General features: G+C 45.5%; 1 protein-coding gene across 1 annotated transcript in view; it reads left to right on the top strand.

Moving 5' to 3' along the window:
* The window catches only part of EXOSC5 (exosome component 5), a 149,559-nt gene that overhangs the window by 65,755 nt on the left and 58,897 nt on the right, over positions 1–24,907 (top strand). Inside the window, exon 5 of the mRNA XM_069207520.1 lies at positions 16,381–16,470. Coding sequence (XP_069063621.1) covers positions 16,381–16,470 — 90 coding nt within the window. The remainder of the gene's footprint in view (positions 1–16,380; positions 16,471–24,907) is intronic.

The raw sequence follows: 24,907 nt of genomic DNA on the forward strand, positions 1-24,907 counted from the left end.
GGTGGTATGTTGATGTAGAGTATGTGAGTGTAATATTGAAGGGAATTAAGAAATGATCAGACCAGAACAAAGAAAGGGGGGTTGTACAACTAACGTTTGGAGGTTGCTTAAAATTAAGTCAATGTTCTGATCTTTGGCATGAGTGGGGACAATGATCAACTGTCCAAGGTCTAACTAAGCCATATCTATCAAAACAGTTTTGCTAGCTGTATTGTGCATCTCATCCATATGAATGTTAAAATCACCCAGGATAGTAAAGTTGGGGTGTTTGCAGGCTAAGTCCGCAACCAATTCTGGAAGAGCCTGTAGAAATCTCCCATATGGACCAGGGGTACGGTATATTAGAATTCCAGGGAATGTACATTTAGCGCTGATTGCTAAAGAGGATAATAGACTCTGACTACCAGGTAAAGCAATGGGCAGGGAAGTGCAATTGATAGAATTTTTATACATGATTGCGACTCCTCCACCTTTAAGGAGAGGTCTATCCAGGCGATGTATTAGATAATCTTGGGGTAGAGCCAAAACCACATCTGGTGAGGATTCCTCAGACAGCCAAGTTTCCGTTAAAAAAAAGAGCTTCTGGGGCACGTTCGCTCAGTAGTGCGGAAAAAGAATGACAGTTAACTAGCAGAAAATTGCCCGTACGCTCTGACTCTTTCATGAAAGCAGGAGACAATTTAAGCTGAGGGAGCCATTGACATGAGTCACATCTTATAATAGGAGAGTCCGGATGAACAGAGTGCTGACACACTTTACTAAAATGATTGAAATGACTCCTAATGCCTAACAATTCCTTTGAGGAGTAAGACAATTTACCTGAATTAGGGTAGAGTTTCTGGCCCCTGGGATTGGATTGAGACATAAGACTATGAATGATTGAAATGGTTTCAATAACTGGAGAACGCTCCAATATCGAGGACAAAGTGCCACACCCTGAAGACAAGAACGTGCCCTTCGCCCAAGAGCAATAGACAAGAAGTAGGTTAACAGCCTCCTCTAAAGACGCCATTATTTCAAAGTGTGACTCCAGCGCCAAGACTTCAGATTAACTTCTAAAGTAAACGGGAAGCATAAAAAACGATGGATGGGGCGATGATGCTGTGAAACTGCACAAAATTGCGTTATTGCACTTGCAAATATGGGTGACAGATAAGGTATTAGAGTCCTAGTCTAACCAGGCCCAACTTCAATATTCTGTGCCACTAGATCTGCCTCGATTTCCAGCACAGACAAGTGCAGCATTTTTCAGCCACAGTGTAGTACAGTCGCCTCTCTCCCATTGTTCTCCAGTTCAAGGGACTTATGCATATGAGTATGAGTGTGGGAGCAGGTCGGCGATGGTTCTTAGGAGCTGTTAGTCTTCTTATTAAACTAAGGGTCCCAGGGGTCCCAGCCATCCCAGGCCACCTTTTCCAGACTCGACCTCCTTCATGAGGGCCTTGCTGTGCTTCAGCTCTATCAGTTGACACTGCTTATCTTCTGGCTTTCTCACAGTGGAATCTCCATCATGTTTACATGACATGCTCCAGGCTGCATGCATGCAGGCAGCAGTCGGTAACTTCGAAGAGAAGGGCAGGGCGTGCGCGTGTTGGCCACAGAGCCTGCCCACAGCCAACTCCCCTATAAGCACCCAACCTTTCACCATCCACGGCATTCACCCATGTGCACCGAGGTTGCCCGCAAGACGAGGCCTGCAGCCAGACCCTGCAGCCAACCTCCCTAACCACCCAACCCCATTCTACGCATTGCCTTTTGGCTGTGCGCTGCTGGAGTTGTCCATGGCTTCTCTGGGTGTGAGAGGGTGTATCTAGGGGTGAGAGAGGCTGTCAGATTGTCTGTCTGGGTGCAATAGTGCGTACATCAGTCTTTTACTGGGTGCGTCAGTGGGTATTTGAGTGGGTGTGTAACTCAGTGTGTCTGAGAGGGTGAGTGAGGGTCTGATGAGCTATGAGTGAGTGCATGAGGGTCTGAGTGGGTCTATGAATGGGTGCTTTATGGACTGGGTGTGTGAGTGGGAAAATGGATTGAAAGAGAGACAGAGAGAACGAAAGTGAGTGGGAGAAAGGTAGAATTTGTTTAGGCTTTGATGTCTAATATACTTATAATGAGATTTGTGTACAATAAAAAAAAAAAAATGATTTAAAAAAAATATAATAATTTGTTTTTATAGAAAGAAAAAAAAGGGAAATGAGTCCTGCTGGTCTGCAACCTTCACATGAGCTATGGGGACTTTTTTGAGGAGAGATTTCAGCCCTTTATGGGCTATATGTGACCACGAGGGTGCCCTGGAGGGCTCCCCTGTGGTCCCTACTGATTTATTCTTTTATTTAAGTTATTATTATTATTTTTTAAATAGAAAGCCCTTTACAGGCTATCTGTCACAGCGGGGGAAGTCTTAAGGCCTCTCCGGTGCCATTGCTTCATCAAGCATGGAGCTGCTTTGACAGTCTCAGTTCCCTGCATGCTTCTGATTTTGACAGCAGGACCTGCTTTACAGGTCCCGCTGTTAAAACCCAAAGTGTTTGCTGTGGCTTGGCTGCAACTATGCTGCTACAGCCAAGCCACAGCAAAGAGCTCTATCCTGGGGGAGGCACCCCGGGACATAGCACGAGCCGGCCCTGGGGGTGACAGTCCCCAGGGCCATCTTGGCTCCAAGAACATAGCCCTGGGGAGGTGGTGGTCCCCGGGGCTTGGGTGTGCCATAGGGACCAACTTTTTATTTTTTCAAATATTTGCTGGGGAAGGGTGGTCCCCGGGGCAGCTGGGTGGGGGGCGCATGCAGCCCCCGCTCCTAAGTCAGTATAGCCCCAGACAGGTGGTGGTCCCCGGGGCTGTTGGGGAGGCCATTGGGCCTGCGTCACTTACTTAAAACATTTTTACCTCGGGTGGTAGCACGTGGTCCCCGCTAATATTTGTATATTCGCCCCGGGGATGTAGTGGTTCCTGTGGCTCTGGGTCAGACTGTAGGACCTCCTCACCTCAAAAAGCATTTTGTCCTGGGTGTTGGGTTCCGGGGACGCTGGGGGTCTCACAGCACTTCTGCTCACATTAGCTCAAACGCCCCGGGGAGGTGATGGTCCTGGGGCTTACTAAAGCCCAAGAAGGGGGGCCCGTGTCCCCCTCCCTGCACCCTACATTAACCCCAAATGCCTCCGGGCACTGGCCCACCCGGGAGCAAAAAGAAAAAAACAAAGGAGTCTCAGTTAAAAAAAAAAAATAATAATCTCAGAAATATCAGCGCATCTATCAGTGGATTTTTCTGTTTTTTTTCAATGCTATTTAGCCAGGGCTTCAAGGTCAGAGTGACTCTATCCTTGCCCCTTTTCTTTTTTTTTGCCTTTCTTTCTGGGAGCAAGATGATTGCCACCACTTCTTTGTTGAAGTGTTTGCAGCCAATCAGATATCAGCACTAGGACAGTTGGATCGGTGGAGGATCAGCATCTCTATATATCTTTATTTTTTGTCACTAAATTACTCCGAGACTACTGAACAGATTTGCACCAAACCACAAAAAGTGTAATCTGCAGAACAGAATCTAGCTTCGTGCCAAATTTGATGTAATTCTGTACAGTGGTTTGGGCGTGTCTAAAAGTCCTATGGAAAAATGAATGGGGAAAACGTGTTTTGGGACCCCCCTTTTTCTTGACCCCACTTGACAGATCACCCCGAAACATTCAAAACAGAAGCTGAACCAAGCAAAGTATAGGTATGGAACATTTCATGAAGATTCGTCAAGCAACGCCAAAGTTATAGGCATAACAAAAAATGCTCTTCCTATGGAAACTAGGTCCTAACTATAACTACCTAGTGGTGACCGCCATAAGGTAGTATATCACTTCAAAAAAAATTGTTACAGGGATGCTATAGTTAAGCTCACATTTTAAACGTGCAAAACCATAGAAATTCACCTGTTATAGTTACCTCAAGTAAATATAACTCGTGCCCTAAGGCAACTGTAACTGCCCCGCCATGCACATTTTCGTCAAAAAATGTACTGCAAATATTACATTGATATTATCTTTGATGTTATGAAAGATGTCATGAGTGCTGTAATTTGTGGGGTACTTAGCAGTGCATGGCGACGGCACGATTTATAGTTACTTGAGATAACTATAACAGGCGAACTTCTACGGTTTTGTCCGTTTGAAATTTGAACCTAAATATAGCAACCCGTAACCTTTTGTTTTTTAAGTGACTTTCTATGTTTTTTTAAAAATTCTGTTTCCTAACTGTAAAGTCCCTGTAATCGTTGTTTTTTTAAAGTGAATCTCTGTTTTTTAACATAAAATAATTTTAATTACTATATGTTTATTCAACCACCGCCGCACACGGCCTTCGGTGGTGCATGGCGGGAGTTGGCTGCAGGACCTGGCCTGCAGCCAGTCCCTGCGGCCAACCCCCCCTTAGCCACCCAACCCCGCACCGCCATAGCCTTCGGCCGTTATGGATGAAAGAGAGAGAAAGTGAGAGACAGATACATTTAGAGGAAGACTTTGACAGAGAGGAATTGAGAGAGAGAATTTTTCCAGACTTTTATGAATGATATACTTAGAATAAGATATTTGAGGACAAACTGAGAAGAAACATTTATTTGTCAATTAAAAATGAGTGAATCACCTTTTAGTATGTTCCTTAAATGTTTGAAGTTGAAAAGAAATTCAAGCAGGGAAATGACCACAGACACACCTCTACTAGAAGCCTCAGTGCGAATGTCTAAGACCTTAACCACTGCACCACAGGTGATTCCTGATTATGCATTGTCCAGACATTAGTATGACATTCAACCCATAGATTTTGCCGGGAAAAAAGACTTGAGTGTTTCATCACAAAGTATGTTCATCATTCAAAACACAAGTAAATAGACATGCTGCCTTTACAAAAAAATGTCACAGATTTGTACGCAGTTGTTTCCAAGATTAAAAAAAAGATTTATAGCTGTTGTGTGGTCCCTGGGAAACCTCTGGCTGCAGAGTAATCCAACACTGGCCCCTTTTTGTTTTCCTTTTCTTTAAATCTTTTTTTGGTGGGACTCGACTGAGTCTCAAAATGACTGCCAACACTTCCTTGTTGAAGTGTTGGCAACCAGTCCGATATCAACACAGGGAAAGTTGGATCAGCTGATGATCCATGTCCCCAGATATCTATATTTATTTTTCCTTTAATATCTCTAAAACTATTTAATGGACTTACACCAAATCACAAAAAGCACGCTTTCTGGAGCAAGAGCTAGCTTTCAACCACATGTTATGTAATTCCATCCAGTGGTTCGGGCTGTAGTTGTGTTCAAAATTCTTATGGGAATTAACATGGGGAAAACACGTTTCGGGACCCCCATTTGTCTCCGCACATGCTTGATAGATCGCCCCATAATTGTCAAGACAGCAGCTGAACTGACTGTCATATTAATTTTGAAAATTTCGTGAAGATTTGCCAAAACAAAAATAGCTTTTCCCATGGAAACGAGATCCTAACGATAACTACTTACTGGCGACCACCAGTAGGTTTTATATTTTATATATATATATATATATATATATATATATATATATATATATATATCCGCGTGTGTATGTATGTATGTATGTGTGTGTGTGTGTGTGTGTATATGTATGTATATGTATATATATATGTATGTATATATATATATATATATATATATATAAATAAATAAAATGAAAAAGTTTAACTTGACCCAGAAGATTGCACTTGCAAAAATATTGTCACTTTAGTTTTTAGTAGGTCTTAATTAACCTGATAATTATTTGACCACAAGTTATTTTCCAGGTATATTTCTTTCCTTTCTGATGGTTCTGCTGATCTTCTTTGCTGCCAAGCAGTTGAGAGATGACATGAGGGCACATTACAAAATTCCTGAATAGATGCATATATAAATAAATCTAAATAAATCTTCAGCGACAGATGGAGATAATTGCAAATTGTCAGTCATTGGTTATGGGAAAGCTCAGTTTCAGCCATATGGAGCACATTTGTATTAAAACGTGAACTCTGTGGTGGCCATGCCAAATATATAGGGCAATGTAGATTTTCCTAGTCCCATGACGGAAAGTCTTAGTTTTATTAAAGGCACGGAGGCGAGTATTATGCGTTTCTTTTCTTACTTTTAATAAACAGCAGCAGTCCAGAAACGTACTACGATTCCCAGAAGGCAAGAGAACAAGAGCCAATGGGAATAAAAACATAGTCAGAACAGTGTACACCAATCACAATGTATACAAGGGTATTATGACATCACTTGACTGCGAACAGCCCTCTTTTCTTGCGAGAGAGTCAATTAGAATTAAACAATGGAAAAATAGTAAACAAAATAAGAATTGCCATAAGGAAAGATAAAAACATCAGAACAAAAGTTCAAAATCCGAGACAACCAAGAAGGATCCTGGTAAGTAACTCCAGCAGGAAGTACAGCTTTGAACGGTGCCATGGAAGCTTGAAGAGTAGAAAGCCAAGCCGAAGGTGAAGTCTTAAGTGGAAGGATGAGTGATGGCCAGTGGTGCTAGAAAAAAAGGGGGGGGGGGGGGGAATTAACAAAGTTAATAAAAGTGGAGGGATAATACTCACCTCCGTGTCTTTAATAAAATTAAGACTTTCCATCATGGGACTAGGAAAATCTACATTTTATGACAAGACCGGAGGCTCCTAAGTTTAAAGCATATTAATTACATTCAATGAGACATTATCAACAGGTTTACAATAAAAAACTTTAAATACGTTGTCATTAGACCAATCTGCCGATTTAAGAATAGCTTCTAAACGGGAGCCTGCCCAGAAAGCTTTGGAAGCCATGGCCCCTCTGGAAGAGTGAGCTCCAAACATAGAAGTATCTATACCCGCCAAAGACATCAGCCATTTAACCCACAGAGCCACAGTAGCTGCAGAAACAGGATTGTGGGGTTTCCTGAATGAAATTAGTAATTGGGAATGGGAAGGAATTCTTAAATCTGCAGTATTTAGTTCATACACTTTTAAACATTGTCCAACACATAGTTTTGGATGGTCAGGAAAATATGGATAGAAGACTGAGGATAAATTGGTTTTGGTTCGATGAACCACAGTAAACAAGAGAGGACCTGGGAATATGGCTTGAATTGATGAGGAGAGGAGACCCACAATTTGCGCTAACGTTCTGAGAGAAATCTGCGTAGGACTTGTAGAATTTCCGACTTTATGGTCTTGATCTTTGCAGAGGGAAGCAGAAGAGTGGCTGAAATTGAATTTATTTGGAAACCTAAGAATTCTATGGTTTGAGAAAGAATTAGAATGGATTTTTCCCTGTTTACGATAAAACCTCGATCTGATAGAAGGAAACAAGTGAGAGATAGATGAGACAAGAGGGATTGTGGAGATTGGCTCATTATTAAAATGTCGTTGAGGTAAATGATGAGTCTGACACCTTGAGCCCTGAGAAAAGCTACCACCGGTTTCATGAGTTTGGTGAAACACCATGGGGCCGATGAGAGACCGAAGGGTAGAGAGGTAAAATGAAAATACTGGTTTGACCACTGAAATTGGAGGAACTTTCTGAAATGAGGGTGGATTTGAACGACTAGATACGCATCTTGAAGAGCCAATCGCACCATCCAATCCTGCTGAAGAAGGGTATCTCTGAGATGGAGGATGGTTTCCATCTTGAAATGATGATAGACTACAAATTGATTGAAACCCTTGAGATTTATCACAGGGCACATTTTTGCTTTTCTTTTGAACCAGGAAAATGGAGCTGGAAAAACTGATGGATCGGGAAGGGTAGGAGCAATGGCTTGTTTTTGCAAGAGGGATTGCACTTCTGAAGAAATTAGGAATGCCATGTCTGAGGAAAAACGTGGAAGAGGGGGTAACTGTGTTTGAACAGGAATTGCATAGAGTTCTATGGTGTAACCTTGAACAGTGCTGAGAATCCAAGGGTCTGCCGTGATTTCCAACCACTTTGGTAGGATCAAAACGGAGACGCCCTCCTATGGGTATGGAAGGAAGTATAAGACTGACTTGGTTGAGAAGAGGATCTTGAGTTCCTGAAGCCTCTGGAGCGGAAACCTCTGCTTATCTGTGGGTAGGGGTAGGTGGGCTCCCCCTGCCGCTGCAGCTCCTCCAGGTTCCTGAGTTCCTGAGACCCACCCCACAGTAAGTACCCCCCACCTCCCAGCCCCTCGTTCTGCCCCGCGCTACTCACCCTCTCTCCTGCTCCTGCTTCTTTTCCTCTTTCCTTCTTCTCTGTTCTTCCTCCTCACTCCTCGTCTGTATTCTTCTTCTGTACTCCTCTTCTCCCTGTCTTCTCTCCTCTTCTCTTCTTCCTCATCTTCTGCCGTGGTATTCTGCACCCTGTTTCTTCGTTTTTTGTATCTCCCTCCGTGTTCTTCTGTGTTCTTCTGTGTTCCTCTGTCTTCTTCTGTCTTCTTCTGTCTTCTTCTGTCTTCTTCTGTCTTCTTCTGTCTTCCTCTGTCTTCCTCTGTCTTCCTCTGTGTTTTTCTGTCTTCCTCTGTGTTTTTCTGTCTTCCTCGGTGTTCTTCTGTCTCCCTCTGTGTTCTTCTGTATTCTTCTCTGTTCTTCTGTCTTCTTCTGTCTTCTTCTGTCTTCTTCTGTCTTCCTCTGTCTTCTTCTGTCTTCTTCTGTGTTCTTCTGTATTCTTCTCTGTTCTTCTGTACTCCTCTCTGTTCTTCTGTGTTCTTCTGTGTGTCTTCTGCTCTTCCGGTCTTCTGCTCTTCCGGTCTTCAGTCCTTCCGGTCTTCTGTTCTTCTTTTCTTCTTGTCTTCTTGTCTTCTTGTCTTCTGCCTTCGGCTCTTCTGCCTCCTCCGTCCTCTTCTCCCCGCGCCTGCCCTCCTGCTCCTGCCTCATCCCCCTCCCCCACTCGCATCCCCTCCTCTGTCTCCCCTATCTAACCCGTTCACTTTCTACCTCCCTCACTCCTCCTATCTACCTATCTCTCCATCTCTCTATCCCACTATCCAACTCCCTCACTCTCCACCTCCTCCTATCTTCCTATCTCTCTATCTTTTTCCCTATCTATCGATTTCTCTATCTACCTTTTCTCTCTACCTATTTCTCTATCTCTCCCCCCCTCCCGCCACCCCCTCTATTACCTATCTTCCTATCCCCTCACTCTACCTCTCACCCTCACCCACCTCTACAACCCCCCCTCCCCTATCTTCACAACCCTACACTTATCTTTCTCCCTAATCTCCTAAACCTCCTAACACTCTCCCCCCTCCACCCTTAAACTCCCCTTCCCCAGCTCTTCTCACTCTACCTGTCCCCCCCCTCCCTCGCGCTTTCCCGCTGCGACCTCCTGCACGCCCCCGCCCCCCAGCTCCCATTCGCCCCCAGCTGACCCCTCCCCCCCCCCTCCTACCTCATATGGCGGCCGCTGCGCGACAGTGGTAGCGACCCTTGACCCAAGGGTAGGTCGCTCCCCCTGCCGCTGCAGCTCCTCCAGATTCCTGAGTTCCTGAGACCCACCCCACAGTAAGTACCTCCCAGCCCCTCGTTCTGCCCCGCGCTACTCACCCTCTCTCCTGCTCCTGCTTCTTTTCCTCTTTCCTTCTTCTCTGTTCTTCCTCCTCGCTCCTCGTCTGTATTCTTTTTCTGTACTCCTCTTCTCCCCGTCTTCTCTCCTCTTCTCTTCTTCCTCATCTTCTGCTGTGGTATTCTGCACCCTGTTTCTTCGTTTTTTGTATCTCCCTCCGTGTTCTTCTGTGTTCTTCTGTGTTCCTCTGTCTTCTTCTGTCTTCCTCTGTCTTCCTCTGTCTTCTTCTGTCTTTCTCTGTGTTTTTCTGTCTTCCTCGGTGTTCTTCTGTCTCCCTCTGTGTTCTTCTGTATTCTTCTCTGTTCTTCTGTCTTCTTCTGTCTTCCTCTGTCTTCCTCTGTCTTCCTCTGTCTTCCTCTGTCTTCCTCTGTCTTCCTCTGTCTTCCTCTGTCTTCTTCTGTATTCTTCTGTGTTCTTCTGTATTCTTCTCTGTTCTTCTGTACTCCTCTCTGTTCTTCTGTGTTCTTCTGTGTTCTTCTGTGTGTCTTCTGCTCTTCCGGTCTTCTGCTCTTCCGGTCTTCAGTCCTTCCGGTCTTCTGCTCTTCTGTTCTTCTTTTCTTCTGTTCTTCTTTTCTTCTTGTCTTCTTGTCTTCTGCCTTCGGCTCTTCTGCCTCCTCCGTCCTCTTCTCCCCGCGCCTGCCCTCCTGCTCCTGCCTCATCCCCCTCCCCCACTCGCATCCCCCCCTCTATCTCCCCTATCTAACCTGTTCACTTTCTACCTCCCTCACTCCTCCTATCTACCTATCTCTCCATCTCTCTATCCCACTATCCAACTCCCTCACTCTCCACCTCCTCCTATCTTCCTATCTCTCTTTTTCCCTATCTATCGATTTCTCTATCTACCTTTTCTCTCTACCTATTTCTCTATCTCTCCCCCCTCCCGCCACCCCCTCTATTACCTATCTTCCTATCCCCTCACTCTACCTCTCACCCTCACCCACCTCTACAACCCCCCTCCCCTATCTTCACAACCCTACACCTATCTTTCTCCCTAATCTCCTAAACCTCCTAACACTCTCCCCCCTCAACCCTTAAACCCCCCTCCCCCAGCTCTTCTCACTCTACCTGTCCCCCCCCCTCCCTCGCGCTTTCCCGCTTCGACCTCCTGCATGCCCCCGCCCCCCAGCTCCCATTCGCCCCCAGCTGACCCCTCCCACCCCTCCTACCTCATGTGGCGGCCGCTGCGCGACTGCGCCGCTGGCGCGCCGGAGCCGTGCCAGAGGGAAGCCCGTCTGCGCCCGTCTGCGCCTGGCCCGCGCCCAGCGCCATGACCCCTGGTCCCCAGCGCTCCCAAGCCCCGATGATCCGCTATGACCCCACCACCCTCCATGCCCTCAACCCAGGACGCTCCAACACCTGCTTCCAAGCTCACCCCAAACGCACCCATGGACCCTTCGCCTGCAACTCCCGCAAACGCATCTTCCACCACGCAACAACTACGACCACAAGCCCACGCGCCATCAACCACCTCAAGTGCATCCTAGTCAACGCTCGCTCCGTTCACAAACACGCCGTTGAACTCTGGGACCTCCTAGACTCCACAGCACCGGACGTCGCCTTCATCACGGAGACCTGGATGAACGCCTCCTCTGCTCCAGACATCGCCACCGCCATCCCCGAAGGCTACAAGATCTCCAGGAAAGACCGCACCAACCAAGTAGGAGGAGGCATCGCCATCGTCTTCAAAGACTCCATCAGCGTCACCACCTCCACTGAAGACTCCCCTCTTGCCGCTGAACACCTGCATTTTCAGATTCGCACCGACCCGAGGACCACCCTCAGAGGATCCCTCGTCTACCGTCCTCCCGGACCTCGCGCCCCTTTCAGCGACACCATCGCCGACTTCATCTCCCCGCACGCCCTCGCCTCACCGGACTACATCCTCCTAGGCGACCTGGAACAAAACAACGACCCCAACACCCTGCTCCACAACCTCGCCAACCTCGGCCTCAAACAACTGGTGAACACTGCCACCCACATCGCCGGACACACACTCGACCCTATCTTCTCCGCCAGCAAACACGTCTTCTTCAGCCACGCCTCCGCCCTTCATTGGACCGACCACAGCTGCGTCCACTTCACATTCCGACGCGAGACCCGCCACCTCCGCACTCAACCCATCCCTCGCCGACAGTGGAACAAGATCCCTGAAGAGCAACTCTTCGCCGCACTCGCCGCCAACCAACCCACCCTCACCACCGACCCCAACGTCGCAGCCCTCAACCTCACAAACTGGATCTCCAACTGCGCAGACAACCTTGCTCCCCTCAAACGCTCGTAGCGACAGAACAACACCAAGAAACCCCTCTGGTTCTCTGACACCCTCAAAGAATCAAAGAAAACTTGTCGCGCACTTGAGAAAGCCTGGCGCAAGGACCGCACCGCTGACAACATGACCGCCCTCAAGAACGCTACCCGCAAACACCACCACCTGATCCGCACTGCCAAAAGGAATTTTTTCACCGACAGACTGGACAAAAACAGCCACAACAGCAGAGAACTCTTCAGCATCGTCAAGGAGTTCTCCAACCCCAGCGCCAACGCCAACGCCGTCACGCCCTCACAGGATCTATGCGAATCCCTCGCCACTTTCTTCCATCGCAAGATCAGCGACCTCCACGACAGCTTCGGACACCAGACCCAACCTAACACCACCGAACCCACATCCCCGACCATCACCCTCAACAACTGGACCCACATCAGCACGGAAGAAACCAAATCCATCATGAACTCTATCCACTCCGGCGCCCCTTCGGACCCCTGCCCGCACTTCATCTTTAACAAAGCCGACAACATCATCGCCCCGCACCTCCAGACCGTCATCAACTCTTCTTTTTCTTCTGCTACCTTCCCCGAATGCTGGAAACACGCCGAAGTCAACGCCCTACTAAAGAAACCTACGGCTGACCCGAGCGACCTGAAAAACTTCCGCCCCATCTCCCTTCTGCCTTTCCCAGCCAAAGTATTAGAGAAGACCGTCAACAAACAGCTGACCACCTTCCTGGAAGACAACAACCTGCTCGACCCCTCACAGACCGGATTCCGAACCAACCACAGCACTGAAACCGCCCTCATCTCAGTCACAGACGACATCAGAACCCTGATGGACAACGGTGAAACAGTCGCCCTCATTCTTCTCGACCTCTCGGCTGCCTTTGACACCGTCTGTCACCGTACCCTAATCACCCGCCTCCGCTCCACCGGGATCCAAGACCAGGCCCTGGACTGGATCGCCTCCTTCCTCGTAAACCGCTCCCAAAGAGTCTACCTCCCTCCGTTTCGCTCAGAACCCACTGAGATCATCTGCGGCGTACCTCAAGGCTAATCACTCAGCCCGACACTCTTCAATGTCTACATGAGCCCCCTCGCTAACATCGTACGCAAGCATGACATCATCATCACCTCCTACGCCGACGACACCCAACTTATACTCTCCCTCACCAAGGACCCCGCCAGCGCCAAGACCAACCTACAAGAGGGTATGAAGGACGTCGCAGATTGGATGAGGCTCAGCCGCCTAAAGCTGAACTCTGACAAAACTGAAGTCCTCATCCTCGGCAACACCCCGTCCGCCTGGGACGACTCCTGGTGGCCCACGGCCCTCGGCACCGCACCGACCCCCGCAGACCACGCCCGCAACCTTGGCTTCATCTTGGACCCCCTTCTCACCACGACCAAGCAAGTCAATGCCGTGTCCTCCGCCTGCTTCCTCACCCGCCGCATGCTCCGCAAGATCTTCCGCTGGATCCCCGCCGACACCAGAAAAACCGTGACCCACGCCCTCGTCACGAGCCGCCTGGACTACGGCAACACCCTCTACGCTGGGACCACCGCCAAACTCCAAAATCGCCTGCAACGCATTCAAAACGCCTCAGCCCGCCTCATCCTCGACGTACCCCGCAACAGCCACATCTCCGCACACCTGAGACACCTGCATTGGCTCCCAGTCAGCAAAAGGATCACCTTCCGACTTCTCACCCACGCACACAAAGCCCTCCACGACAAGGGACCGGAATACCTCAACAGACGGCTCAACTTCTACGTCCCCACCCGCCCCCTCCGCTCCTCTGGCCTCGCACTCGCCGCCGTCCCTCGCATCCGACGCTCCACGGCGGGTGGGAGATCTTTCTCCTTCCTGGCGGCCAAGACCTGGAACTCCCTCCCCACCAGCCTCCGGACCACCCAGGACCACTCCGCTTTCCGGAGACTCCTAAAGACCTGGCTGTTCGAGCAGAGATAACCACCCCCTTTGTCCCTAGCGCCTTGAGACCCGCACGGGTGAGTAGCGCGCTTTATAAATGCTAATGATTTGATTTGATTTGATTTAAAATTGCGGCTATACTCCTGGTAGGACACGTTGTGGTATCCCTGGAACCTTGGTTGTGGTATGGATGGCCGGCAAAACTGTTTCTTCCTCTGCCAGCCCTTGCAAAAACACGCTGGGAAAACATCTTTTTCAGAGATTGCTGAGCCTTATCCAACGATGTAAAGGTTGCCACGTATTTGCTTAAGTCTTTGATAAAGGACTCTCCAAACAGAGCACCATCAGTCTGAGCGTTAGGTTGAACAGTCGCCAAGTTGACCAACTTAGGATCAAGCTTCAAGAGTAGACCCTTTCGTCTCTCATGAGTAAGCGCGGAATTTGCATTCCCTAGAAGGCAAAAGGTACGTTGGACCCATAGTGTGAGTTCTTCAGGGTCGATGAAGAAGCCGTCAATCCTGGCTGCCTCAGCGATGTCAAAAATATGGGTTAGAGGACCCAGAACGTCAAGCAATTTGTCTTGACAAGAGGCCCACGCCTTATCCACCCTTTTGCATGGATCCTTGCCCATTTTCGTAAAAAATGTTGAGAGGTTGATCTACAGAGGGAGTAACGGAGAGATAACGGGATAGGGAGGGGCGGGGACACTCTGATTTTAATTTCGCTCTGGTTTGTTTGTCCAAGGGGCAATTAATTTTGGCAGAGACATACTGGGCAACATGGTCTGCAGGGACCCACTCAGTAGAGTTGGGGTCAAGGATATTAAAAGGATCAAACATCGGGAAACCCTCAGGGTCTAGAAGGGAAATAGGGTTGGAAGTTTGGAGTGAGGATAACCTGGATTTTTTAGGGGGCGGGGGAGAAAAGGTACTATTGTCCCCATTGTCCAAAACATTGGAATCAGAGTCCAAATCAGGGATGGACGAAATGATCAAGGGAGAAATAATATTTTTTTATTTAGATTTGTGTTTTAAACTTGGTTTCCCAGTGTCCAGATTTTTATACTCCTTGGTGGGAGCCTTTTGAGTAACCGCGTCTTCTGCCACATGTGAGGAAACCTCACTTCTCTTTTGCGCCAATTTTTTTAATTTTGGGGGATATTTATTGGGAGAGAGGCGCTGACTGCATTCCCCCGCAGTCTGGGCCGACATAGACCTAGAAATCATGTCTGAAAAATAAAGTTCTAGGTTCTCGGAAATTTACTGTATAGAAGAAGATACTGCCTGCTGGACAGAGGATTTTATGGAGGCAGAGAGCTCCTGCCTAATATCCTCAGCATCATGCTGTGAGGGGGAATTTTCTGATTCCATAATAAAAGCAAAAAAGAACTGGTCAGTGAGGGGCTAAAACTGTGAGGGAACTGAGGAAATAGCTGAAGCCCCGCCTGTGGGCATCACCAGAATAATAGGCAGCTGAATGTAGACAGATGGAGAAGGAAAGGGACCGTGGAGCAACGAAACCGCAACAGGTGAGTAGTTAAATCCTTTGAAAAATGTGTGAAGCGATAAGCGGCAAGGCGGAAATGCTGCCGCAAGAGCCCAGCGAACTCGGCGAACGTAGCGAGGCCAGCGCTGGCTCAGGCGCGATAAAAGCAACTGCCGGGTGAGGAAACGCCGGACAGTTGTAAAAACAAAGCGCGCGAGGTACCGCGCGCCGGAGATATGCGGCAACCTGCCATCTGGGGAAAAGGAATGAACCTGTTAAAGACGTGCTAAAGCAGCGCGAGCATAATTATAAATAAGGATTAATAACAAACAAAGAAATATAATGAAATACAATAAAAATTGTGTAGACCAGTATAAAAGGGTACTTAACTTGACTGCGAGCAGCAAGAAAAGAGGGCTGTTCGCACCCAAGTGATGTCATAATACCCTTGTATACATTGTGATTGGTGTACACTGTTCTGACTAAGTTTTTATTCCCATTGGCTCTTGTTCTCTTGCCTTCTGGGAATCGTAGTACGTTTCTTGACTGCTGCTGTTTATTAAAAGTAAGAAAAGAAACGCATAATAGGAGCCTCCGGTCTTGTCATAAAATTCAGGTGAACTGAACCCCTGTGGTGGCCATGCCAAATATATAGGGGAATTCAGGTGAACTGAACCAAAGATGCTTGGTCAGTTTGTCGTGCACAATGCCAATTGCATTACCCTGAGGTTGGAATCCCTTGGAGGATGACCAGCCATGTTCAAAGACATGACAAGAGTAGGTCAGCTTCCTTCAGCATCACCTCTTTCTCTCTCTCTCTCTCTCTCTGGGGGTCATGCAGCTGTTCTTAGAGTATACTGAGGTCCATGTAAAACTGTGTATTACTAGATTAGACCAGACAGTACATCTTTCACTTTGCCCACCTTCCGTTTTCTGAGTGAACGAAAAAAGAATACAAACGTTGGTGAGCATTTGGTTGTGAATTTCATGATTTTACTGGCGGAGTGCGCAAATGTTCTGGTTTCATCTGCTAAATTGTTTGCTAGACTGGTGATGGATAGCTAGAATGGCATACTCTGGTGATGGTGTAGAAGAAAACTTGCATTGTGAGCTCAGTTGCTGTGACTTACACTAAATTATCCTTACACTGCAGGAGTGCCGGGCCAGTCTAACATTTGCTTTAGAGAGTGTGGAGAAGAAGGTGTTGATGATCACCAGCAGAGGGGCCTACTCCGTGGAAGAAGTAAGTTGTTAACTGAATTCTGTCCTTGTCTTCCGGGCTTAGCTTGTGCCCAGTGCCAGGTGTTTACCAATGGGACAATATGGCAGTCACCAGGTTCCATTCTTGTTATTGCCCATCTGTTGTTTCCAACCTTTATCAGGGCTCTTTGCTTTGATGATAACTTGATTCTCTGCTCGACTTTTTTTCATTCAATGTTGTTGCATTTTTCACTAGGCATCTGCCTCCACAATCCTTTCGTGACTCTCATGCCCTTCTCTCCTACCATATCTCCCTCCAACTATTTTGCACATACAAGCAGTATGTATTTGTTCTTATTTTTTTATCTAAAAGCTGTTAGAGTAACTACTGTTTTGTATTTTGCTTTATTTTTCCTAATACCTAACATCTATCTCTGAATCATGTTGTTTACTCATTGTCTCTGTATATGTCTGTCATTCTCTCCTGACCCCTCGTTTCCTTTCTAAATTCCCTTTGCTCTTTCCTCCACACCTCCATCCCTTTCTCTTTTTCCAGGTTAGATCAATCATTTATTTCTTGTTACGTATTTATTTATTGCCTTCATCAAACGCTGAACATGTTTGTAAGCACCTGACAAACAATCACACTAACTGGAGATGAGTCGGCGTTCACTGTTACTGCATGTTTCATCCGTTTCACCAGAAAGTAGCTCCACAGACAAGACTGTAAAGACTCATCCATTGTTGGTCTGAAATGTGCCTTCAGAGTGGCTGACCACACTAGGGATGTCACTGATCGATAAAGATTTGTGACTGTTACACCAGCCTCATACAACCACGTCTAGTATATGAGGTGTGTATCTTTATATCTGAATTCCCTGTGAAGGCTCACTGAAAATGGTGTCACCAACCATAATGGATTCTTTACACGTTCACTCTTTTTTTTTTTTTTTTTTGCTAATGAGGCATATTCTATTTTGTTACCACGAAATCGGGCAATAGTAACTGTCCTCTCCACAAACACATTTATCAGTTCAAATTAAATTTCAGTTTGTATATCTCTGAGTTTAGATGGATCCAGACGGCTCTTTAAGGACTTCAGCTACAAAATGTCTTTAATTCAGCTCAGTTATTTTAGGGAACAATTAATTTCTTCTTCAGAATCACCTGTTTTGATTACCGCTTATCTTTAAAGAATGGCGTTTGCATTTCTTCATACCTTTGTTAAGCCGAAGGACTAACACTTCATGCTTATGCAAAAGTTAATCAGTTTATTGCTTTTTTGCATACTACTTTAGATCATCCTCTCACAAAGTAAACATTGAAAGTGGCAAACCTTTTCATGCATATAGGTGTTTTTACAATGCAGTGTGCTTAACCCAGGTCTGATGTTTGCTTCTGTAGTGGAAGGAGACCATAGTCCTAAGGTTTATCTCTATTGTTAAGACAACGTTGACTGATAAAAGAATTCTGGAATTTAGTGAGTAGAAAAATTCGGTTAGTCACACTGCACCTGTGGTGAAAAGGGTGAATGAGTGAGTAAGGGCAGTGACATAGCACAATTGTGAGGCAATGTTGTACGCGCCTAATATCCTCCAGACTTTCTTTCTGTGTGTGTAGTTCTCTCTCGAATTTGCAATGAATGCCTTATTGCTCAGGGAAGTGGTTCTAAACCTCTGTTCCTTGGAGTCCGTGACGCCTGCTCAGGGGGTCTGCGACTGCTCTGAAAACAAACAAAATTAACAGATTGATATACTGTGTGTAAATAACGAAGCAAAACTGGAAATTGTAAAACAATGTGAAGGAAATCTGAAATTGTAGAGTTAAGTTGGTAACCTCATATTGATTCCTGGGAATATATTATGTATGAAGGGTGACCTCAATTGAACTTAGGAAAGCTCTAACCTTTCCATTAAAATTACATTTTTGATTTTTTTTGGTATATTCGTGAATCAAATAAATATGTCATCATTTACATGTTTTGATGAATGCAGTTTTCCAGGTTTTTGCGTATTGTTTTGTGGTTCAAATCCTAGAAATTGCTCAGGCCAGAGTCCTCAGATTCAATAATGATTCAGTAGGGGTCCCTTGTTCCAGTGATGAATAAGTGGGGGTCCACAGAGCTCACAAGGTTAAGAACCACTTGCTTAGGGAGAAGGAGATGGAGCAGGAAAAGTCTGGAGCCGTCCTGTAGAATGGACCAGTACAATCACTGCTTAGCAGGCTGATGGTCAGATAAAGGTTCCTTCACTGTCCATGTGCTATAACCAGGTCCTCTCAGTGTATGTGGTTGTACGGCCGCAGCGATTTTCGCAAAGTTACAGATTTGCCACACGTGCCACATAATCCATGATCTGCCGCATAATTCCCAGATTTTAACAAAAACATATTTTCTTGCTCAAACGATTTAAAAGTTACTGAAAAACAAGGACATACATTGCCGCACAGTGGAAGGCCCTTCCCAAAGTTACATTTTTATTGCTATATTTGTGTGTTAAGCTGGTACTAATGGGGTGCAACAAAGCCCAGACAATGTTAACAAGTTTGAAAATGTCAAAATAAGGAACTAATACTATCACAAAACGTGCCTCATTATGCCACACAATTTGCCTTTTCTTGACACATAATTTACTCAACCCTGCTGCTTAATTTTGCCCTCCCCTGCCGCATATTTTGGGCTGGACTGTTCTCATAGGGAACAGGGTCAAGACTGATTTGCATATGGCTGGGTCTAAACTGGAAAGGCATGGGTAGCAAAAAAACAATGGATTTAGGCCCAGATCTCTGCACTGGGGGTGAATGTTTGACATTGTTCAGCATTCCGTCCATCACTCGTTCTTTTTGCATTTGCTGTCCCAAGTGGGAAGGGTATGCCCAGACGCGGGCCCCTTGCTCCCCATGCCACTGGAGTCAAGCTAGCCTGGCTGATGAAGGGTGATACCCTGAAACCGGTCCCAGGATGCTTGTTTCCAGTCCAGGGAGGACATGGCTTGGCAGTTCGGGCTGGACTGTTCCCATGGGGAACAGGGTCAAGACTGATTTGCATATGGCTGGGTCTAAACTGGAAAGGCATGGGTGTAAAAAAAAAAACGATGGATTTAGGCCCAGATTTCTGTACTGGGGGTGAATGTTTGACATTGTTCAGCCTTCTGTCCATCACTTGTTCTTTTTGCATATTTTCAGTGACCATGGCTATAACTTGTAACTCCTGGTTAGTTTCCAAATCCTCTCAATCTTGATTTTGCCACCAGCCTCAACCTCTGCTCTTATGGTTTCTTCTTGAACACTGGGATTAGAAGTTAATCTGTTTGGTATGTGTAGTTTAACAGTACACAAGTATATAGTCCCGGTAGTACTGGAGTGGCTCTGCAGTGAGAAGCCTACAGAAGAAAAATTATCGGATAATTCCTGGTATGAAAAAGGCTATAAGAGTAGATCGTGTGACTTAGCTACCACATCACTCCCTTTCAAGTTCCCAGACAGTTCAGCATCTGGATCAATAGGTAAAAACCTTCTGAGGAAAAAGTACATTTGACTCTTGGTCTCTGATTTTTTTGAAGGCAGTTTTGGAGCCTTTAGTGGTAGATCTAAGTTTATTTGCATTTGTTCATCACCTAAAACTTCTCTGTGTGTCCCTTTTTTGTTCTTTGTTAAAGTGTTACGGGAAGGAACGTTCAGAACTCCAGGGAATTCCAGCTTTGCGTTCAGTCTGCTCACTTCACTGTTGAGATTGACTGGGCTCCATTTACTATGTCTCAGTTGAATCCTTCAATGTTAGCTAGGAAATCTGCAATTCTCTTGTTAAGAGATTGCTAGTACAGGTTAGGGCTACAATATACATCCTTCTGCTTCTTAGATTTTGTTCCACCTGAGCAATATTGGCATTACAATTGTTTAGAAATTGCATATTATAGTTTGTCTTTTTAAGCCTTTTTAGTCCCTGATCTCTATTGAATTTAAATTGTGGCCAAGAACAATTGATTTTGGTGTTTCAGTCCCTTTAATCAGAACATTCTCCGCTGGTGAACTTTACATCATGTTCCAACAGGACAATCTACTCTTCAGTGGTGGCTACTTCTCAACTGGGGTGGCCGAGTGGGGGTATTAAAAAAAACACTTATCTTTTAGGTCGGGAGAGACGTTCAGTCTCTTCTTCATCCTCTTCTCTTCCCCGACTCCCGGGAGCAGACAGGGTTCCAGACTCCCCTCCAATCACGACGTTTCTGTCACCAGTGGCATGTTTTGGAGCTCAGATAATGAATGGGACCCTGTACAGTTTCTCCTCCCAGCTGTGCAGCCGGGTAGAGAAATGCTAAGTGCGCATGACTGTTTGGCTGGCCATCTAGGGCCGTCTGTTGCCAGCCAAACGGTCATGCGCACTTATGGTGCACTCACTACTCCTCCTCCGGCCCTCCTCTTTCAGCCCAGCCCAGTCCCACCCGCCCTAACCTGGCTCCCTGAGGGAAAATAAAATTATAATGATGTTGTGTTATCATTTTATTTTTCCTTTTTCTTCACTGCACAAAGCAGTGGGGTGACGCTCCTCCGCCTTAGCGGAGGGGGCGCTGCTGCTAGTCCTCCAAATTCATCCGTCTGTTTTGCTTAAAGTTGCCTTTTCATGTAAACTGGTTTCCAACAATCTTTCTTTCACCATTTTTCCTTTGGATCTTGGACAATCTGGATGCTCAAATTTTACATGGTTCCTACTGTGACCCTTGTGCTGTCTGACATGCTCTTTGTCCCAAGAGGCTACCCTTGAGTAGACAAGATGGCATATAACTCCATTGTTCATTAGGTAAACTACTATGTATTGTAATGCTACACTGTCAGCCATATGTCTCCTCTGGGTGCAGTTCATGTTCAGTCAGGGCACAGGGAATACTAGGATATTAGAATGTGGAGAGCTCCATTGAAGGCAATTTGAGTAGCTCCAGGCTTACAATAGCTTATATAAGCCCGGAATTCCATTATTCCAATGTTTGTCTTTCTGTTTCGCCATTTTTCATATAGAACAATACACCCTCAGTGGAGTGTTCTAATAGCCTTATAGCACGTCTGCCTTGGCTATCTATGCTGCTTGTTAAAGGTGCCCTCCCTCGCCTGCGTCTCGGGCCTATAACTCAGATGTGCAATCAGGCTCTCAGGATAGCCGAGTTTCTTGTCTGAATTTCTGGATGCTTTAAAATCTGCCCTGTGTCTAGATGAAAAGAGCCTGTAGGAACGTCACTAACCACTAGTTTCTCACAGTAGTTACTCATATACAGTTTGTTTTAATGCTCTCCTTCCAGATGCTGTACCAACGTCCCACACTGTGAGACAGACGTACAGATAATATACAGAAAAGTAAAATAAATAATGAAAGCTGGTTCAAGAGCAACAATTGAGGAGTGAGAACAAGCGCTGCTTCATACGAGCCCAGGATTCTAGTTCATTTCATTTACATTTTTGTTTGTTGATCTTCCCAGCTGCCTGAGTAAAAAAGCTCCAGCTGGTTGAGAACGCTTCAGCCCATCTAATTTTGGGCCTAAGTAAGCTTTTACACATTTCTCTCATTCTCGCTCTGCTTCATTGGCTACCTGCCCACAAACGCAGCCTCTTGAAAGTTCTTTGTGTTTTTCCACAAGGCAGGTTATGATGGCCCTTATAATGTATCTGTCCACTTTCTTTTCCAGCTACAGTCCATGTAGGACATTACAGTCTGGCACTCTTCATTTTGTCACTGTAGTCACTAGTGCCCAGGTTAAAGAGAGCTAGGCTGGGCTCTGTTTCTTCACTGCAGTTACGTCCAAGGCGTGGAAAGTTTCCCCTCCTAGGATATAAGCGCAATGTTGTTTAAATTCTGGGAACTGTTCAAAACTCATCTTTTCACTGCTTCCATATATCTCCAAGGATCATTCATTTTAAATGTATCACCTGCATGCCTCCTTTAGGGTACTTGTGCACTTTAAAAAAAAAAATATTTCTATCCTGTGTGTGTACTGTAAAAGAAACGGACAATACATATATATAAGGGAAGCATTTATTTGATGTGTAAATAACAGATACATATGGACAGGAGTGGGTGATTAACAGTATATTTCTTGGTGAGAGCTAATGGAGTGGCTATTTGTATATTATATTTTATAACTGCAACAGATAAGGTGTTTCTTGTAGAGATGAGTGTTTATTTATTTTCTGAATTAAAAGGGTGATGATGCAAGCATGATTTGTGAGGGGCGTGAATTTGTGTTTCACCCTGACTGTCAGGAAAATGCTGTATGAAATGCAGTCAGTTGTGTCCTCTTTCTGTAACTTGGTAAATAATTAGTGCATTCATCTGGGACAGAGCTGCCATTGTCCAGTGGCTGGGGGATAAACTGTCTCTTGCTATCTTAAAGATGACCTATTTCTAAGTTGCAGTGAGTCACTAAACATAACCTAAGACACAGTCCAGGTTCCTTTGAACAGACCTGCACCATCATTTCTCACCTCAAACCAGAGGTGCTTCTGATATAGAGTTAAAAAATATACTGAGCTAACTGGTTGGTTGCATAAAAAATAAGGATATCTTGTCAAAATCAGGAAAACTAGACTTCTGTTAAATTAACTTGATTTGCAACTTTAGCGTATTCCTCATAATAACTCCGCATCAGAGATTGGAGGGAAACGTGCGTGTGCCGGCATGATCTTCTAAGCATTGCCTCCAAGGTACTTCAGGATCATGGTCAGACATCGGTGCGGCATGCAAATGCTCAGAGCTCCTGGGCTATCCCTGGGCTGAAACTGAGTAACCTGATGCTACTTGTTGCTGACAAGTACTTTGAACCGGACCATAAACTGCGTACAGATACTTAAAATTGTGGTAAAAATACAGGAACTGGTTTAGGAGCGACAAAATGAGAATCTTTATTCAAAACAAATGTTTAGTGTCAATTATAACATGTGTGCTTGAAAGAATAGTTCACACAGTTCTTTCAGATCTTTACTAATCAACAATGTTATTTTTTTCTCAGTTATTTCCTTAACCCTATTAATCCTGACTGGACATTTTTTCTTATTGTGTTTATGATTAGTGTGTTGTATCAAACTGCAACCTTCACAGACTTACCATGCATTATTGCTTGACTAAGCTGCCGAAGAAGTCAAGGAGGATTTTCAGGCTCCACCAGCATCTCCGTTATTAGGGAATACATACAGCTTCCTCTTTTGTACCGCTAGATGAGCCCTACAGCTGCGCAGTAGGGAAGGGCTGACAAGCTAGATGGCCTTTTCAATGTACAAATATTACCTCTGGTTAATGACACAATAACCATCAGCCTTATCTTGGTGCAACAAATCTTCATAGCTCAATATCTGATGTTATGTTAAGACTTTGTATCAGTGTCCGATGGGTGTATGATGGCTGAGTATGCAGCATCGCACTGTCCCATTAGGCAATATGGTCGGCAGCTTAACACACTAGTGAAAAGTGGCATCATTTAGCAGGAATCATTTGTGTTGAGACTTGCAAAATAAGTATTTTTTAAATAGTAAACATTTAACTAAGGAAAATGCTAAATATCAAAGGCTTTTTTGCAGTTTGTGATTTAATGTAAAAAATGATGGTACACTATACACATTCAGAAATGATATAACTAGAAAACAATTTCGAATCTTAAAGGTGCACCTAACGAGATGCGGCATTCTGTGGTTTTTTTCTGGAAGGAGTCATTCCCGATGTATATGCTGTTACTTTTCCATGTTTGTATTCCAAGAACCGGGAAAAGGCGCATGGACTGTTTTTAGTGATGACAATAGTTGAAGGAGGGTTTGAGGAAACCGAAGAGGAGCATGTCATCTGAGGCAGTCTTAACAAAATGTCTGCCTCTCGGAGTAATTAAGTCCTCTGCGTGGACTAAGGCAAGGGAAAGGTGAAAAACTAGTAGGGATAATCAATCCAGGCCATGATCCATGGTGGGGGTGTTATAGCATTCCAGCCTGAGACGCGGCTCATTCCTCATTGCTGGTGGCAGCCCCTTGGTTAATGGCCCGGAACTGGGAGCCAGGCTGCCAAGAAGAGCAATTATGAGCGCTAATGTGTTATTGAACAGAGATGGCGGTGAGGACTCGTTAATTAGATAAATGCATTTGTCGGCAGAAACCACTAACACTGTGCATTGTAATCAAGAGTTGTGCTTTATGCAACGCATTTCGTTGTAGGGGGTGGTTTATTTTTTGGTTGCTTGATCTGAAAAGTCATCATGTCCCATAGCAAAGCCGGGATTATAAATCAGAGGAGCACTTAAGCTTCATTATCTTTAAGGTACCTGGCCCATTTTAAGGTGTTTTAGATGCCGTCGCAAAATAAGTATTTTCTCAAGCTATAGAGGACACTGCTTACTTCTTTCTAACCATATAAGCAGTTATCCCACATTACAAGATTGAGCTCAGCATCTTGTAATTCAAGGAGGCAATCATTCTGGGGCTTATCACACTTCATAGACTAGCATCCTACTCTTGAG

The sequence above is a fragment of the Pleurodeles waltl genome, chromosome 9, assembly GCF_031143425.1.
Source record: "Pleurodeles waltl isolate 20211129_DDA chromosome 9, aPleWal1.hap1.20221129, whole genome shotgun sequence".
Lineage (NCBI taxonomy): Eukaryota > Metazoa > Chordata > Amphibia > Caudata > Salamandridae > Pleurodeles > Pleurodeles waltl.